General features: G+C 39.7%; 1 protein-coding gene across 1 annotated transcript in view; it reads right to left on the reverse strand.

Annotated features, from left to right (window-relative positions):
- Positions 1-453: 453 nt before the first annotated feature.
- SLC16A10 (solute carrier family 16 member 10) overlaps positions 454-19,190 on the reverse strand; it is a 154,074-nt gene continuing 135,337 nt past the window's right edge. Inside the window, exons 5-6 of the mRNA XM_032275023.1 lie at positions 12,090-12,318; positions 454-1,865 (exon numbers count right to left, since the gene is read on the reverse strand). Of these exons, the coding sequence (XP_032130914.1) occupies positions 1,633-1,865; positions 12,090-12,318 (462 nt within the window). The 3' untranslated portion in view covers positions 454-1,632. The remainder of the gene's footprint in view (positions 1,866-12,089; positions 12,319-19,190) is intronic.

Here is a 19,190-nt window from a genome sequence, read left to right on the forward strand (position 1 = left end):
CATGAGCCACCTTACCCAGCCAAAATTAACATGTATAATAGTGGGTTTGATGATTGGTCTTAGTTGTTTTGTTGAACTTCTCAAAAATGAGATGTTTTGTTGAACTTCTTAAAAATGAGAAAGTAATGTTTTATAAAACTGGATATGAATGAATGAAATAATTTTCTAAAAGTTTATAAGAAGAACATGAAAAGGTAGTATGGTCAAAATGTAGATGTTTCTTTCCTGCAGAAGAACCATCCACAGGCAAATTATCTAAGTCCCCTGAATATAAAATATGAAACTATTACAAGTGGTAAGGTGCAACTGCGTGTACGACAAAGTAAGTTGCTGAATGTCTTTACAATCAAAATCACTAACTTCAAGGCCTAAAGTACTAAAGTATAATTGCAGGGATATAGGAAAATGTTCTTGTTTTTATGGGTCATGGCATGACTTCAGTTTTAATTTTAAGTCCTCAAACTAACAGCTTTCTTATGATAGCTTGTATATAAATAGCAAAAAATAATGAGAATGTTAATAGGGAACACACTAGGATAAATACATCTGAGTGCAAATTTTTGCCAGAAAGTTCTGGAAATGTAGGACTTGGTTCTTTTTATAAGTGCTTTTAACCTTTTCAGACTCATTAATTTCATAAACTAATTTAAGTAATTATTTCTATCAGATACAGGTATTTTCCTCACAAACATAAAGGGTTTTGCTCCTCCCCCCTCCCACCACCACATCCTCCAGCCTCCACCAACTTGTGCCTGTAACTGCCACTTGATAACATGCTCAGTAAGACTTTGTTTAAATATCAGGTCCTAGTGCTAACAAATCCAGAAGTCAGAAAAATTCTAAGTTACAATTGCCAGAATATCTTTCATGCATTCTATTTTACTTTATTGGTACAACTTAAACAAATTCAGAAATGTGGGTGTTTCTGGCTACTTTAGTAAAACACACTGCAAACACAAAGGGAACAATGCCGTAAACTTAAATGATTTCTGAACAGCTCAGGATTCTCCTGGGGAGGACCCTTTTCATCTCACATATTGATTCTGAACACATTGTTAGCACCTGCTCCCTTGACATTGGAGCAAGTCAGAATATCTTAATATCATAGCTTATTTAACAGCAGGAAAGCAACTTTAACATAGACTTGAGGTTTAGGTAGATCTGGTATATCCAGAACCCAGGCTTAAATTTTGCAAAAAGTTTCCAAAGAGTATAAGAAAGTAAAACAGAGGTACCAGAACTGAAGACATCATTAACAAACAAAATATTTCCACTCCTAACCAAACTGCAACCCTTTCAGTATAGCTTGAGGTATTTTAAAATATTTGTACAAGCTAAAGAGCATTCACAGTTTCCAAAGTTGCTTTTTACTGAGATAGTTTCAAATTTTCACAATGTGCCTTTCAGACATGTTTTTATATACCAGAGTCTCTGCCCTCAGACTCACGGCAACATCAGAGATATTCGGTGGCAGAAAATGGTTCTTGTAGTAATAAGTGTTCTATTTCCCAATTACTGTGCTATTCCTAGGATGTGATTAAAAAAATATTAAATTTGCAATTCGTATAAAAGAAAAGGAAACTTGCTTAAAATTCAGAAAGCAAGTCCAGTCTGGTGGAGGTATATAAGACATTAAATAATAGAGTCAGATTCTTTCTTGAAGATTCCAGATGAACTTGACAGCAGAGAGTTCTGGTTTTCCAGCATTTTCTCCATCTTTTCTTTTCCAGTGGTTTTATTGACCTCTCTTTGCTTCTTACTATGGATCCATGGGATAAAACAAAGCACAGCACCTCCAATAAGGGGAGGAACTCCAGCGAGGTAGAATGCCATATCATAGGAGCCCAGCTTGTCACGTAGTAACCCTGAGAAGGGAAAAAGCTGTCACCAAGGGAGAACGAGTGTGGCTTTCTAGGGGGTCTCAGATCAGTCACACGCATGGCCTAGTCTAGCCTAATTTCACCTCAGCAGGACTGGTTCAAACATCTCAGATATCAGACTTTTTATTATATTTTATTTTAGGAAATAGATCTGAAATATAAACCTTTTTTGATAGGAAGAAAAAGAGCTCATATCCTTGTCATAAAGTACAGGCCTCTGAATTTTCATACCAAGATACTACTTGAAAAGGTAGAAAGATAGACTTTTTTTTGTTTTTGTTTTTGAGACAGGATCTCACTGTGTCACCTAGGCTGGAGTGCAGTGGCATAATCATGGCTCACTGCAGCCTTGAGCTCCCAAGGTCAACTGATCCTCCCCGCTCAGCCTCCTGAGTAGCTGCGACTACAGGTGCATGCTACCATGCCTGGCTAATTTTTATATTTTTTGTAGAGGTGGGGTTTTGTCATGTTGCCCAGGCTGGTCTCAAGCTCCTGGGCTAAAGCGATCCTCCCACCTCAGCCTCCCAGAATGCTGGGATTACAGGCATGAGTCACCATGCCCAGCTTCAAACTACTCTTTGGCCTATTTGTTTTTCATGAAATCACATGAAACTATTTTAAGTTATAATTCAAAATTAAGAAAAATTGTAAATCTAATAATTTGGATGAAAGTTTATACATTTTAGAAAGATACTAAGGTTTATTAAGTACCTGGGAAGAATATATAAGAATATAAAAATATATTAATGGCATTCTATATTTGGGTTCTGCTTCTAAAAACTATTATTTAGGGTACTCATCATTTCTAATTTGTCTATAGAATTCCAGGACTCATGGTTTTAAAAGTTATCTTAGTGTTTGTTTTTAAAGTTTTATAAGTTATACTATACAACCTAAGTTATCTAAAATGTCCAGGGAACATACTGTACTAAATATCTGACTTTGTTAAATAAACAGCTGACTGTTTGTCCAGTTAAGTACCAACACATAAAAATACGTATGTCCATTCTATGTATATAAAACGGACAATATTGGCCAGGTGCAGTGGCTCATGTCTGTAATCCCAGCACTTTGGGAGGCTGAGGTGGGTGGATCACAAGGTCAGGAGATCGAGACCATCCTGACCAAATGGTGAAATCTCGTCTTTACTAAAATACAAAAAAGTAGCCAGGCGTGGTGGCATGTGCCTGTAGTCCCAGTTATTGGGGAGGCTGAGGCAGGGAATCACTTGAACCCAGGAGGTGAAGGTTGCAGTGAGTGGAGATTGCACCAGTGACAGCCTGGTGACAGAGTGAGACTCTCTCTCAAAAAAAAAAAAAAAAAAAAAGACAATATCTGTAAATATACAAGTTTTCTATCTTGGGAATCAGACTATTCCACATATAACTGAACTCTTCATCCTTATGAACACTCATAATTATGTTTTGCTCTGATACTATGATGCCCTCAGAGCCTCCTGGTGAACCAGGGGCTTTCTGCTGCTGGTTGCTATGTGCTGGTGTTCTGCCTGCTTTAGATGTTTCCTGTTACCTCCCTTATTCTTGCTGTTAACTGTCACTTCTGGTAGCAAAACTATTTACTACTAAAATGTCACTTATATAAAATCTGCTGTGGACTTAGAAACTGTGAAACTAAGCTTGTAGGGTATAAAAAAGAGTGTATGGTATATTACCTGTGGGAGAGAAGAAGGAATAGAGGGTTCTCCTGTAGGAATACCATGACCTTTTGAACTTAAGCTGTATTTGGTCTGCTCAGTAGTAAGTCTGCTTGCTTGATTCATGATTAGGAATGCAGTTCAGGATATGAGAAGGCATTGAGCTCAACCTTCACTGAGCACCTCATGTGCCAAACACAGATGACAGTCCATACATTTAAATTTTATCACATTTATATTGAATCTTCTAATACTAATTCACACAGGCACCCAAGTAATACTGAACATGAGACATCTTTATAATACCATTCAGAGAATTTCTAGAGGTGGAATTCACATGAGCTAGAACTAACAACTATTTAAAGTAAACAAGTCAGTGGCATTTAGCGCATACACAATGTTGTGCACCCACCGCTTCTATTTAGTTCCAAAATATTTTCATCATGCCAAAAGGACACTTCATCCCAATTAAATAGTTACTTCCCAGTCCTCTTTCACTCCAGCCCCTGACAACCACCAGTTTGTTTTCTATCTGTAATGAATTTACCTATTCTGGATATTTTACATGAAATGAATCATACGATATACGATCTTTTATTTTGAGACAGGTCACCCAGGCTGGAGTGCCTGGTGCTATCACAGCTCTGCAGCCTTGATCTCCCAGCTTCAACAGACCCTCTCGCCTCAGCTTCTGGAGTAGGTGGAACTACTACTATTAGTATGTGCCACCATGCTAGGCTAATTTTTTTTATTTTTAGTAGAGACAAGGTCTTCCTATATTGCCCAAGCGAGTCTGGAACTCCTGAGCTCAAACGCTCCTCCTGCCTTGGCCACTCAAAGTGCTGGAATTACAGCTGTGAGCCGCCAGGCCCAGCTGTGTCAACTTTTATGTTTGGCTTCCTTCACTTCATATAAGGTTCTTGAGGTTCATTCACCTGGTAGCATCAGTTCTCCTCTTTATGGCTGAATAATATTGCACTGTAGATATTCTACATTTTGCTTATCCAATTATCTATTTATGGGCATTTGGGTTTTTTCTACTATGTTATTTTTCTTTTTTATTTTATTTCTTTTATTGTATTTGGGCTCTGGGGTACACGGGCACATCCTGCATCCTGCAGGATTGTCACATAGGTACATACATGCCATGGTGGTTTGCTGTCTCCATCTCCACCCCACTGTTGCCTACATCAGGCATTTCTCCCAGTGTGGCCCTCCCCGTTCTCCCTACCCACCCCCACTGTCCCTCACCTCCCCTCCCCTCCACTCCTCTACCTCGCCCTGTAAGTGTTGTTCCCTTCCCTGTGCCCAAGTGTTCTCATTGTTCATCACCTGCCTGTCAGTGAAAACGTGTGGTGTTTGGTTCTCTGTTCTTGTGTCAGTTTGCTGAGAATGATGGTTTCTAGGTTCATCCATGTCTCTACAAAGAACACGAACTCATCGTTTTTTTTTTGTTTGTTTGTTTGTTTGTTTGTTTGTTTTTTGAGACGGAGTTTCGCTCTTGTTACCCAGGCTGGAGTGCAATGGCGCGATCTCGGCTCACCGCAACCTCCGCCTCCTGGGTTCAGGCAATTCTCCTGCCTCAGCCTCCTGAGTAGCTGGGATTACAGGCACGCACCACCATGCCCAGCTAATTTTTTGTATTTTTAGTAGAGACAGGGTTTCACCATGTTGACCAGGATGGTCTCGATCTCTTGACCTCGTGATCCACCCGCCTTGGCCTCCCAAAGTGCTGGGATTACAGGCTTGAGCCACCGCGCCCGGCCTGAACTCATCGTTTTTTAATAGCTGCATAGGATTTCATGGAGTATATGTGCCACTTTTTTTGTCTATCATCAATGGGCATTTGGGTTGGTTCCAGGTCTTTACTATTGTAAACTATTGTGTTTACTGTTTACTATTGTGCCATAGTGAACATACGTGTGCTTGTGCCTTTATGATAGAACGATTTATAATCCTTTGGATATATACCCAGTAATGGGATTGCTGGGTCAAATGGAATTTCTATTTCTAGATCCTTGAGGAGTCGCCACACTGTCTTCCACAATGGTTGAACTAATTTACACTCCCACCAACAGTGTAAAAGTGTTCCTTTTTCTTCACATCCTCTCCAGCATCTGTTGTCTCCAGATTTTTTAATGATCGCCATTCTAACTGGTGTGAGATGGTATCTCAATGTGGTTTTGATTTGTATTTCCCTAACGAGCAGTGATGATGAGCATTTTTTCATAGTTTTGTTGGCTGCATATTTGTCTTCATTTGAAAGTGTCTGTTCATATCCTTTGCCCACTTTTGAATGGGTTTGTTTGTTTTCTTGTAAATCTGCTTTAGTTCTTTGTAGATTCTAGATATTAGCCCTTTGTCTGATGGGTAGATTGTGAAAATTTTTTTCCATTCTGTTGGTTGCTGGTTTACTCTAATGATTGTGTCTGTTGCTGTGCAAAAACTCTTAAGTTTAATTAGGTCTCATTTGTCTATTTTGGCTTTTGTTGCCATTGCTTTTAGTGTTTTAGTCGTGAAGTCCTTGCCTATGCCTCTGTCCTGAATGGTTTTGCCCAGGTTTTCTTCTAGGGTTTTTATGGTGTTAGTTCTTATGTTTAAATCTTTAATCCATCTGGATTTAATTTTTGTATAAGGTGTAAGGAATATAAGGTGTAAGGAAGGGGTCCTGTTTCAGCTTCCTGCATATGGCTAGAGAGTTTTCCCAACACCATTTAATAAACAGGGAATCCTTTCCCCATTGCTTGTATTTGTCCAGTTTATCAAAGATCAGGTGGTTGTAAATGTGTAGTGTTGCTTCTGAGGCCTCTGTTTTGTTCCTTTGGTCTATATCTCTGTTTTGCTACCAGTACCGTACTGTTTTGATTACTGTAGCCTTGTAGTATAGTTTGAAGTCAGGTAGGGTGATGCCTCCAGCTTTGTTCTTTTTGCTTAGGATTGTCTTGGCTATGTGGGCTCTCTTTGGTTGCATATAAAGTTTATTTTATTTATTTATTTTTTCTTTCTATTTTTTAATTTCTTTTTTCTTTTAAATTTTATTTTCCATATGAAGTTTTAAGTGTTTTTTTCCAGTTCTGTGAAGAAGGTCAATGGTAGCTTGATGGGGATAGCATTGAATCTATAAATTACTTTGGGCAGTATGACCATTTTCACAATATTGATTCTTCCTAACCATGAGCATGGAATGTTTTTCCATCTGTTTGTGTCGTCTCTTGTTTCCTTGATCAGTGGTTTGTAGTTCTTCTTGAAGAGATCTTTTACCTCCTTTGTTAGTTGTATTCTTAGGTATTTTATTCTCTTTGTAGCAATTGTAAATGGGAGTTTGCTCATGATTTGGCTCTCCGTCTGTTATTGGTGTATAGAAATGCTTGTGATTTTTGTACATTGATTTTGTATCCTGAGACTTTGCTGAAGTTTCTTATCAGCTTAAGGAGGTTTTTGGCTGAGATGATGGGGTCTTCTAAATATATGATCATGTCGTCTGCAAAGAGGGACAATTTGACTTCTTCTTTTCCTAGTTGAATGCCCTTCACTTCTTTTTCTTGCCTGACTGCTCTGGCTAGAACTTCCAATACTATATTGAATAGGAGTGGTGAGAGAGGGCATCCTTGTCTAGTGCCAACTTTTAAAGGGAATGTTTCTAATTTTTGCCCATTCAATATGATATTGGCTATGGGTTTGTTGTAAATAGCTTTTATTGTTTTGAGATATGTCCCATCAATACCTAGTTTATTGAAAGTTTTTAGCATAAAGGGCTGTTGAGTTTTGTTGAAGGCCTTCTCTGCATCTATTGAGATAATCATGTGGTTTTTGTCTTTGGTTCTGTTTATGTGCTGAATTATGTTTCTAGATTTGTGTATGTTGAACCAGCCTTGCATCCCTGGGTTGAAGACTACTTGATCATGGTGGATAAGCTTTTTGATGTGCTGTTGGATTTGGTTTGCCGGTATTTTATTGAAGATTTTTGCATCAATGTTCATCATGGATATTGGCTTGTAGTTTTCTTTTTTAGTTGTGTCTCTGCCTGATTTTGGTATCAGGATGATGTTGGTCTCATAGAAAGAGTTAGAGAGGATTCCCTCTTTTTGTATTGTTTGGAATAGTTTTAACAGGAATGGTACCAGCTCCTCTTTTGTGTCTGGTAGAATTCAGCTGTGAATCCATCTGGACCTGTACTTTTTTTGGTCAGTAGGCTATTAATTGCTGCCTCAACTTCAGCCCTTGTTATTGGTCTATTCAGGGTTTCAACTTCTTGGCTTAGTCTTGGGAGAGTGCAAGTGTCCAGTAATTTATCCATTTCTTCCAGATTTACTGGTTTGTGTGCATAGAGTTGTTTGTGGTAATCTCTGATGGTAGTTTGTACTTCTGAGGAATTGGTGGTGATCTCCTCTTTGTTGTTTTTTATTGCATCTATTTGATTCTTCTCTCTTTTCTTTTTTATTAGTCTAGCTAGCAGTCTATTTTGTTGATCTTTTCAAAAAACCAGCTCCTAGATTTATTGATTTTTTGAAGGGTTTTTTGCATCTCTATCTCCTTCAGTTCTGCTCTGATCTTAGTTATTTCGTGTCTTCTGCTTGCTTTTGAGTTTTTTTGATCTTGCTCCTCTAGCTCTTCCAATTTTGACAATAGGGTGTTGATTTTAGATCTTTCCTTGCTTCTCATGTGGGCATTTATTGCTATAAATTTCCCTCTAGACACTGCTTTAAATGTGTCTCATAGGATCTGGTACATTGTGTCTTCATTCTTGTTGGTTTCAAAGAACATTTTTATTTCTGCCTTCATTTCATTGTTTATCCATTCACCATTCAGGAGCAAGTTGTTCCATTTCCATGTGATTGTGAGGTTTTGAGTGCTTTTCTTAATTCTGAGTTCTAATTTGATTGCACTGTGGTCTGAGAATGCTTGTTATGATTTCTGTTCTTTTGCATTTGCTGAGGAGTGATTTACTTCCAATTATGTGGTCAGTTTTGGAGTAAGTGCAATGTGGTGCTGAGAAGAATATGTATTCTGTGGATCTGGGGTGGAGTGTCCTGTAAATGTCTATTAGGTCCACTTAGTCCAAATCTGCATTCAAGTCCTGGATATCCTTGTTGACTTTCTGTCTCGTTGAACTGTACAATATTGTCAGTAGAGTGTTAAAGTCTCCCACTATTATTGTGTGGGAGTCTAAGTCTCTTTGTAGGTCTTTAAGAACTTGTTTTATGTATCTGGGTGCTCCTGCATTGGGTGCATATATATATTTGGGATAGTTAGCTCTTCTTGTTGCATTGATCCTTTTAGCATTATGTAATGCCCTTCTTTGTCTCTTTTAATCTTTGTTCGTTTAAAGTTCGTTTTATCAGAGACTAGGATTGCTACCCCTGCTTTTTTTTCCTCTTCATTTGCTGATAAATCTTCTTCCATCCCTTTATTTTGAGTCTATGTGAGTCTTTGCATATGAGATGGGTCTCCTGAATACAGCACACATATGGGTCTTGACTTTTTATCCAGTTTTCAGTCTGTGTCTTTTGATTGGGGCATTTAGGCCATTTACATTCAATGTTAATATTGTTATGTTTGAATTTGATCCTGCCATTTTGTTACTGGCTGGTTGTTTTGCCCATTAGTTGATGTGGTTTCTTCATTGTATCATTGTTCTTTACCATTTGGTACATTTTTCCAGTGGCTGGTACTGGTTGTTCCTTTCCCTGTTTAGTACTTCCTTCAGCAGCTCTTGTAAGGCAGGTCTTGTAGCGATGAAATCTCTCAGCAATTGCTTGTCTGTAAAGGATTTTATTTCTCCTTTACTTATGAAGCTTAGTTTGGCCAGATATAAAATTCTAAGTTGAAAGTTCTTTTCTTTAAGGATGTTGAATATTGGCCCTCACTCCCTTCTAGCTTGCAGAGTTTCTGCCAAGAGATCTGCTGTGAGTCTGATGGTCTTTCCTTTGTGGGTGACTCGACCTTTCTCTCTGGCTGCCCTTAGGATTTTTTCCTTCATTTCAATCCTGGTGAATCTGACAACTACGTGCCTTGGGGTTGCTCTTCTTGAGGGATATCTTTGTGGTGTTCTCTGTATTTCCCAGATTTGAATGATGGCCTCCCTTGTTAGGCTGGGAAAGTTCTTTTGGATATCTTCAAGAGTGTTTTCCAACTTGGATTCATTCTTCTCATCACATTCAGGTATGCCAATCAAGTGTAGATTAGGTCTTTTCACATAATCCCATAGTTCTTGGAGGCTTTGTTTATTTCTTTTCACTCTTTTTTCTCTAATTTTGCCTTCTCATTTTATTTCATTGATTTGATCTTCTATCTCTGATATTCTTTCTTCTGCTTGATCAATTTGGCTGTTGAAACTTCTGTATGCCTCATGAAGTTCTCGTGCTGTGTTTTTCAGCTCCATCAAATCATTTATGTTCTTCTCTAAGTTGGTTATTCTAGTTAGCATTTCATCTAACCTTTTTTCAACGTTCTTAGTTTCTTTGCACTGGGTTAGAACATGGTCTTTTAACTCAGAGAAGTTTGTTATTACCCACCTTCTGAAGCCAGCTTCTGTCAATTCATCAGATTCATTCTCTTTTTTTGTTCCCTTGATGGTGAGGAGCTGTGATCCCTGGGAGGAGAAGAGGTGTTCTGTTCTTTGGTGGTTTCATCCTTTTTGCACTGTTTTTTTCCCATCTTCATGGATTTATCTCCCTTTAATCTTTAAAGTCTGTGATTTAGGAGGAGTCTCTGAGTGGATGTTTTTTTCTGTTGAGGTTGGAGCTATATCTTTTTTGGACTGTAGAGGATGTTGTTGGGCTCTCTCGGGTCCAGTCAGGTTGCTGGGTGGGTGGTCCTTCCCTGGAGTTTGTTTGCAGGTGAGATTGGCTCCGCCTTCCCAACGGCCTCTCTCTTTCCCCAGCTGGATCTTCCTGGTTGGGGTCAAGCTGGTGTATTTGCTGCCAAGCTCTTTAGCGAGGGCTTCAGTTTGAGTTCTGTGGAGGTGGGACCTGTAGGCCTTATGGTCTGTTTCCCTGCTTTCAACTCTGCCTCCCTCTGTGGGACAGTCTGGCCTGCTGGCGTTAGTCCAAACTCCCACCCAGGTCCCTGCAACCACTTGCTGCCACAGCCGTATCTGCTGCTCAGATTTGAATGGACTACCCATGGTGCCCCACCATCTGGCAGGGCTCTTGTGGACCATGGGTTGCGGGAGGGATGAGGTAAGCACAGAATCCAAATCAGAGCACTGAGGGGGTTAAGTCCCCTGACCCTCTGTCTGAGCCAGCTTCATGTTTCAGGTGGGGATGCGCCCCTCCACCCTTTCTTGATTTGCCCCCCTGGGTGGCTCTCGCCCTGTGGCTCCTTTCCTGGGCCTATTTTCAGAGCCATATCAGTCTCACAGAAACAAACCCAGTGCCTCATTTGGAATCGTGAAGTCCTCTAGCCCTCTGCCTCTCATTTGCTGGGAGCTGCATTCTGGTGCTGGCTTCTCTGGCCATCATGGTGGCCCCTCCCCCCACCACACTATGTTATTTTTCATCAACTATTCCTCAGGTGGATGTATGATCTCTTACAAAAAGCCAAACAATTTAGAAATATTTCAGAATCTTCATCTTTTTTTTAAAGATAGGGTCTTGCCCAGGCTGGGGTGCAGTGGTATGATCACGGCTCACTGTAGCTTTGACCCCTGGGCTCAAGGGATCCTCTCATCCCAACCTCCTGAGTAGCAAGGACTACAGGTGCACAGCACTATGTCCGGCTAATTTTTTGATTTTTTTTTTTTTTTTTTGGAGAGATGAGGTCTCACTATGCTGCCCAACCTTGTCTCAAACTCCTGTACTGAAGTGATCCTCCCACCTTGTCCTCCTGAAATGCTGGAATTGCAGGTGTGAGCCACCGTGTCTGGCCAGAATCTTTATCTTTTTTAAGAAAAACATGTTTCCATTCCTTTAGAGCCCATACTAAGTGAAATATAGGAATTGTGAATGCTGAAAGCCCGAAAGCTTACTGTTGCACTTTTTTTTTTTTTTTTTTTTTTTTTTTTTTTTTTTTTTTTTTTTTTTGTAGCCAGGGTTTCACTCTGTTGCCCAGGCTAAAGTGCAGTGGTTCAATCGCAGCTCACTGTAGCCTCAACCTCCTGGGCCCAGGCAATCCTCCCATCTCAGCCTCCTGTGCAGCTGGGACTGCAGATGCATGCCACCATGCCTGGCTGATTTTTTTTTATTTTTTGTAGAGATACTGTCTCACTATGCTGCCCAGGCTGGTCTCAAGCTCCTGAACTCAGGTCATCCTCCTGCCTCACCCTCCCAAAGTGCTGTGATTGCAGATGTGAGCCACTGTGCCTGGCCCACTGTTACATATTTTATTCAGTGCTTTAGCTACCAGTAACGATAAGAGGGACTCTTCAGCAAACTTTTTCAACATACCATTTATAGCTAGCCTTATTAAAAATGTTGCCGGTAAAGCACACATAAAAGTAAAAGACCAATAATCAATAACCTGTAATATGTTTCACATATAAGTGAGACTTAATTAAGACCTAAAGTAGAAAATACTATGAATTAATATAATTGCTGGAGAATCATTATATTTACCTGCAATGGGTGGGCCAACAGTCATGGGTATAGACATGAATCCGAGCAGAAATCCAATTGCTTGGGAGACATCCTGGGCACCGACTAACTCAAAGGCTATGGGAGCCATAATGGAAATGAAGCATCCGTCGAAGAGACCCATGATGAGACACACAGCAATAAGGGCCCCAAAGACGCTACACAGGGGAATCATCATGGACATCAGACCAATGAAGAAGAAGGAGAGTACCTAGGACGGACACCATAATGTCAGCTCTGCTTTCAGGAAAAGTGAATGTCACAACTACCATGCAACATGCTTAGGACTTCTAAGTGATTGCTTGTTCTCCCTTTCCCCCCGCCACTGCCTCATTCACTTTGGTTTTACATACATAGTCAGCTCCTATAGTCATCTCCTTCAAGTTCCCCCAGCACTTTCTCAATATTTCCATTAAGGGACAAGAAGAAAATAATTTTTTTTTTTTTTTTTGAGCCAGAGTTTCGCTCTGTCACCCAGGCCGGAATGCAGTGGTAAGATCTCGGCTCATTATAACCTCCGCCTCCCGGCTTCAAGCGATTCTTCTGCCTCTGCCTCTGCCTCCTAAGCAGCTGGGACTACAGGCAAGTGCCACCATGTCTGGCTTATTTTTGTGTTTTTAGTAGAGATGGGGTTTCACCATGTTGACCAGGCTGGTCTCAAACTCCTGACCCCAAGTGATCCTTCCACCTTGGCCTCCCAAAGTGCTAGGATTACAGGCATGAGCCACAGCATCCAGCCAAAAATAACTTTTTATATGCTTACTTTCCCTCCCAGCCCTTGAACTCAGAATCTGTAAAAAAAAAAAAAAAAAAAAAAAAAAAAATTTGCAAAGCACCGTGGCTTATGCCTGTAATCCCAGCACTTTGGGAGGCCGAGGTGGGCAGATCACCTGAGATCGGGAGTTTGAGACCAACCTGACCAACATGGAGAAATCTTGTCTCTACTAAAAATACAAAATTAGCTGGGCGTGGTGGTGGTCCCTGTTATCCCAGCTACTTGGGAGGCTGAATCTGGAGAATCACTTGAACCCGGGAGGCGGAGATTGCAGTAAGCTGAGATCATGCCATTACACTACAGCCTGGCCAACAAGAGTGAAATTCCACCTCAAAAAAAAAAAAAAAAAATTTATGAAGTTTAAGGATCCTATACCTGGTCAGTGCTCAATCAGCTCAAATTCATTAAACAATTGATTTTTTTTAACCTTTAAAACTATGTATACTTCACTGGCAGACATTACAAATAAATTTAAGCATCCCAGGGTTAAGGCTTATGATATTTATTTTGAGCCATTGAACACTTTCATTTCAATATTAGAGTAGTTAATAGAATCAAACACCTGATTTTGCCCACTATTTGGTAGGCACTGTGCTATGTGCTAGAGATTTCAACAATGAATAAAACTTCGTTCCTATCCCTGGGTTATGGAAAGATGGACATTTAAATAAATAAGCACAAGTGAAGTGTTTATATGCTGCTGTAGTTATACATTCAAAGTATGGGCCAGACGTGGTGGCTCATGCCTATAATCCCAGCACTTTGGAAGGCCAAGACAGGCAGATTACCTAAGGTCAGGAGTTCAAGACCAGCCTGGTCAACATGGTAAAACCCCGTCTCTACTAAAAATAAAAACATTAGCCAGGCATGGTGGCACATGCCCGTAATCCCAGCTACTTGAAAGGCTGAGGCAGAAGAATTGCTTGAGCCCAGGAGATGGAGGTTGCAGTGAGCCAAGATCATGCCACTGCACTCCAGCCTGGACAACAGAGCAAGACTCTGTCTCAAAAAATAATAATAAAATAAATAAAATGACACAAAAAATAGGAAATAAAAACAAAGCATGGTGGGCACAAAAAGGGAGAAAATAGTTAATTCAATAAGTTTTTAAAGGCACAGAACTTGTTAAAACGGAACAATTTACTAGTCAGCAGAAAAAATGTTTTTAAAAGCATCAGGTTTTTTTTTTTTAAAGTATGCGTATTACAGCAACTATCATTTATTTAGTGTTTACTAAGTGCCAAGCATTGTTGTAAGCATTTTAGATTGATTATCTCACTGGTGATCCTCATAACAACTTTATGAGGTGGTTACTAATGTTATCCCCATTTTACTGATGAAGATAGTGATGCTGGGAGAGGTTAAGTAATGTGCCCAAAACACAGAAGATGGAGCCATCCTGGAACCCATGGTCCACATAGGCAGCAGCAGGCAGTGAACAGAACTGTGCCTAGAGGGTGCCTCCCAATGACAGTGAGGCTGGGGAGGAAAGAGAGGCCAGATAAAATAGCTGCATGCATCACTGTCTTCATCTGTTCTGTTTTTCCTAGGCTCCACTAGCACGCCTATGAACCTACGGATGCTGGAGGTTGGTAGTACACCTGGGGACAGCCACTCACAATCTGAGGGGCTCTGAAGGTGCAGAGTGTGAGTTCTGGGTGGAATTCAGGCATATTGGTTTTCACAACTTTAACACAAGTGGTCCACTGACACCAAAATAGGAAACACGCTCTTGAAAAATGTTTCATATTGGGTTAGTTCTTTTTGACACCATCATATCATATAGTTGGTACATTTTTTCTTCAATCACTAACATATGATCTTACGGTAAAATTATGGTTAGTTTAAGATTGTGAGTTGGCCATTTGAAAAATAAGCCTAGCACTTCACACTGGCATTTCTAAAGAACAAAATCTCCCTATTCTTCTGATTTGTATTTGCTAATTAAATATCCTCTTCAACACAACTTCCATGATAGCACAAGCATAACTGCTTAGCAGTAATTGCCGGGCTTACAGCCGGACAGGTTGGAAAGAACTGGGGCTCAAAGGGACATGATCAGCTTCTAAGCTCTCTATGACCTTGGGCAAGTAAAAAGACTTCCTTATGTTTCCCATTTATTGAGACAAAAAGAGATCTAAAGATAAAATGTAGAAAGGGGTTTGAAATTAACAAGTAGGTAAAGATTTAAGTAGTAATTTTTATTGAAAATCTAAGGAGATAAACCCCAATTTTTTTATTTTTTTATATTTGAAACAGGTGTCACTTTGTTGCCCAGGCTGGAATGCAGTAGTGTGATCACAACTCACTGCAGCCTCAATCTCCTGGGCTCAAAGTGACCCTCACACTTCAATCACCCAAATAACTAGGACATACTACCATGCTTGGCTAATTTTTTATGTTTTGTAGAGATGGGGTTTTACTATGTTGCCCAAGCCAATCTTGAACTCCTGGGCTCAAACAAACTACCTGCTTTGGTCTCCCAAAGTGTAGTATTACAGGCATGAGCCACTGCGTCAACTCTAATATTCTTAACAGTAGAAACATTTTCATTCTATGTACAAACATAAAAGGAGATAAACATAGAAACTTACTTAAATATTAGAAACATATCTATACTCACAAACTCCAGGAATCTAGAATAAAACTTCAGGATGGTAAGGGGCAAGATTCAATGGATTTAATTGCTAAAACTACAGACCAAACATTCCCAACCATGCCACTGTAATTATATAAGGTTTTCAGGAATATATATATTTTTCTTTTAATGTGCTTCATATTCTTTTCCTATTTTGGTCAGTACACATTTCCTTTTTTATTTTTTGTTTTTTGAATACCAGAGCCACCTGCCAACAAATTTCTTTAAAGATAAGAAAACCAGCTCTGTAGAATTTTAATACTTAGTTAATGTTGAAAGCCTAGTACAGTACTTAGCTTTGTTAACTTTTCAACTTTGCTTAAGTACTAATGTTATTTTAGAACAATTTCTGTAACATGAGTCCTGGAACTTTTGGTCTCTTCAATTTTTGTTCTTTGGTCAGTTTTGTAAAAAATTATTTATGTAAAAGTTTCTAACTTATTGCTATATATTTTGAGCATATTATTTCTTTATACTTCCCCGACGGCAAAGTTGTCCTTTTCTCTGTTCAAGCTATATTGTTATATTCTTTTTTAAATAAGACAATGATTTATGTAGTTATTTAAATGTAATTTTTTTCATTTTAAGACTTGTGTTTATGGAAATTTATACATCTATTCTTTAAGTACTTCTCAGAAAAATAATTTGCTTCTTCCACCTTATTTGTAACTACTGTAGTGATGCTCCTTCCCAGGAGATGCTACTACCTAGAATCTGGCTAAATTCGGAGGCAAGAACATACCTATTCCTTATATGCAGGGATGCCTGAGCCACAAGGAACACATGCCGACATTTGGCAAACTACACATATAACAGATTCAGTGCTTCAGCACTCACCAAAATAAATATTAATCCAGGCATCAAATGCTGATCTGGTGATGCTGGGACTCAGTGTGAAAGATGAGTAAATTCAGTATTACATACAGTCTTGTAAAACTTGCCCTCATACGCAGCAGCTCTTGTTAGATGCAAATAAGAGATACACAGCCTCCTTATTTTCTCCTAGGCTATGGCCCTGACAATAAGCGGGTGACAGTTTACACGTCTATATTGCTTTTGTTTTCTTTAAGGAAATATATCATATATCATAAATATAATATTTGTTATAATAGTACAGGCTACAGAAGAATTAACCTTCTGTGAGTTAGCGTATGTACATGAGAACAAAAGATTCCTTTTGTTCTTGCCTTTCCCATTTCTATCTCAAGGAGAGCATTGCTAGAGAAATGTCAGTTTAGGTTTTTCTCAAGAATCTTAAGTATAGCTCAAGAGGAAATAATGAGCTCCACCTGAATAAGAAGGCATCTTGGAGATGGACATCTAATTGATGTTCCTAAAGTTTAATCAATATAAAGTCTCCAGACTTTCAGAGCCTCTGATTAGGCACCTAGGACAGAAAACAGTTGGCAAAAGAGTTCTGTTGGTCCACCACAAACTAAACCCACAATACTAACTTTTAACTTACTGCTGTGTAACTGCAGACCAACATGGGACAAGCTAAGAAAGGATATATTTTCTTTTGTAAATTACTAGAAACAAGTATTAAAATGTGTTCCAAAAATATTGCAGATGATCTGTCTGCCCTATCTAGGGGAAGAGGACATTCGAAAATTGTTTTGGAATAAAATGCTGATGCATAAAATATATCATGACTTTATCTATTACAGCACCATAGTCTATCATCTCTCACCTGGACCCTGTATTGATTTCTTAATGGGTCTTCCTCCCCTCTTACACTCTTGTTTTCCCCCGTAATCCATCCTCCACACACGGAACAACCACAGTGACTTTAAAAATATAAAATCAGACCTACATCCTTCAACAAAACTCCACTACTCTGAAAGCAAAGTCTCTTCATCTTGGCTTTCAAGGCTCGGTCTAATCTGGCCCACTCTAATTTCCCAGTCTCTTCTCATGCCACTTTCCCCGTCTTCTTGGGTTTCCAAACACATTTGGCATCTTCCTGCTTCAGTCTTGCTTTAGGAGCTCAGGGACTGTGTCTGTCTTGTTTGCATCACCCTAACAGCATCTGAGCTGGTGCTTGGGGCACAGGAGGCACTCAAGTTTTTGAATGAATGAAAGCTGAAAGTCTGTAGTGCAACAAATGTCCATTAGAGGGCTCCCTTGACACTGGAGAACAAGACTGCTAGATGAGGATGTCTACAGTGAGATATTGACAAAGTGATCGTGATATAATAAATACATTTTTATTTATTTATTATTTATTTTAGAGACGGGGTTTCACCATATTGGTCAGGTTGGTCTCGAACTACTGACCTCAGGTGATCCACCTGCCTCGGCTTCCCAAAGTGCTGGGATTACAGGCGTGAGCCACTGCGCCCAGCCAATAAATACATTTTTAAAAGTAGCACATTACCAACTGCCTTCACTTCCTTCTAGCTGTGTGACCAGACTGTCTGTGACTGCCTGGACCTCTATACACACTGACATCCACAGTGAGGTAGCCTCTCTGTTCCTCAGTGTTCACATCTCTAAGTGGAAATAACAATGGTACCTCTTCTCTTAGAGGGCTGAAGCAAGGATCAATGAGATGACACATGAAGAGCACTCAGTTCATTGTCTGGCACATGAAAGTCCTCAATTAATGGTTGACTGTTATCAAGTCAATTAATGGAAGTTAATTTTATCTGTAATGCCTTTTCCAATAATTTTCCTGTGTCCATATTTAACCTCTTTTTCAAGGCCCTGCTCAAATACTGCCTCTCATGGATAATATAATTCGACAGGCTTAATCCCCAAATCCTAAGGCCCCCCTTGTGGCTCACCTTTACCTTCCTTCCACAGCCAAGCATTTGGACAAAGTTGTCTATATCTCCATTTGTGACAATGATCATGATCAATTTTCTGCACCTGCCATCCACTGAAACCATTCTCTGTAAGGTTGCTCATAGACTCCCTATTCTAAATTCGATGAAAACCTTTCAGCCTCTTTGTCACTAGCTACTGGCACTGCTGACCACTCCTGCCCCAAGAAACACTCTCGTTCCTGTTTTTCTCCCCTGCCTCTCTGGCCACTCCCTTCAGTCTCCTAGTCCTCCACTGACTTCATGTAGCCCATCAATGCCAAACTCTCAGGGCTTTTAACCCACAGGCCTCTTATCCAGACTCCTCCATGAGCTCTAAACTCAACTTGGCTTTTCTACAGGTATCACAAACTTAACATGGCAAAAATAAACTCATTGTTGGGGTAGAGGCAAGCAGGTTGGGTGAAAAAAATTTTTCCAATTAAAAAAAAAATTCATCATCATACTTAGATCTACTGAATATTGATCTTGATAAGATAGCAAAACCATCCACTCCATTACCTGAGTCACAAATCTCAGATCCAGTGTAAGTGGCTTCATTAAATTCTCATTCTCTATGTCCCTAGCTTATTCCATTTGATCTCAATATCTCTACCTTGGTTCTTCCTGTCTAGACCCCTAGACTACCTTAATATAGTTTCCAACTAGTCCCTGGGCCTCATCTCTTTTTTTCTAAATTTTAGAGACAAGGTGTCGCTCTGTCACCTAGGCTGGAGTGTAGTGGCATGATCATACACCTTTGTAACCTCAAAGCCCTAGGCTCAAACGATCCTCCTGCCTCAGCCTCCTGCATAGCTAAGACTACAGGTGTGTGCCACCATGCCTGGCTAACTTAAAAACTTTTT

Source organism: Sapajus apella, unplaced genomic scaffold (assembly GCF_009761245.1).
Source record: "Sapajus apella isolate SASKATOON/1434 unplaced genomic scaffold, GSC_monkey_1.0 scaffold6, whole genome shotgun sequence".
Taxonomy (NCBI): Eukaryota; Metazoa; Chordata; class Mammalia; order Primates; family Cebidae; genus Sapajus; species Sapajus apella.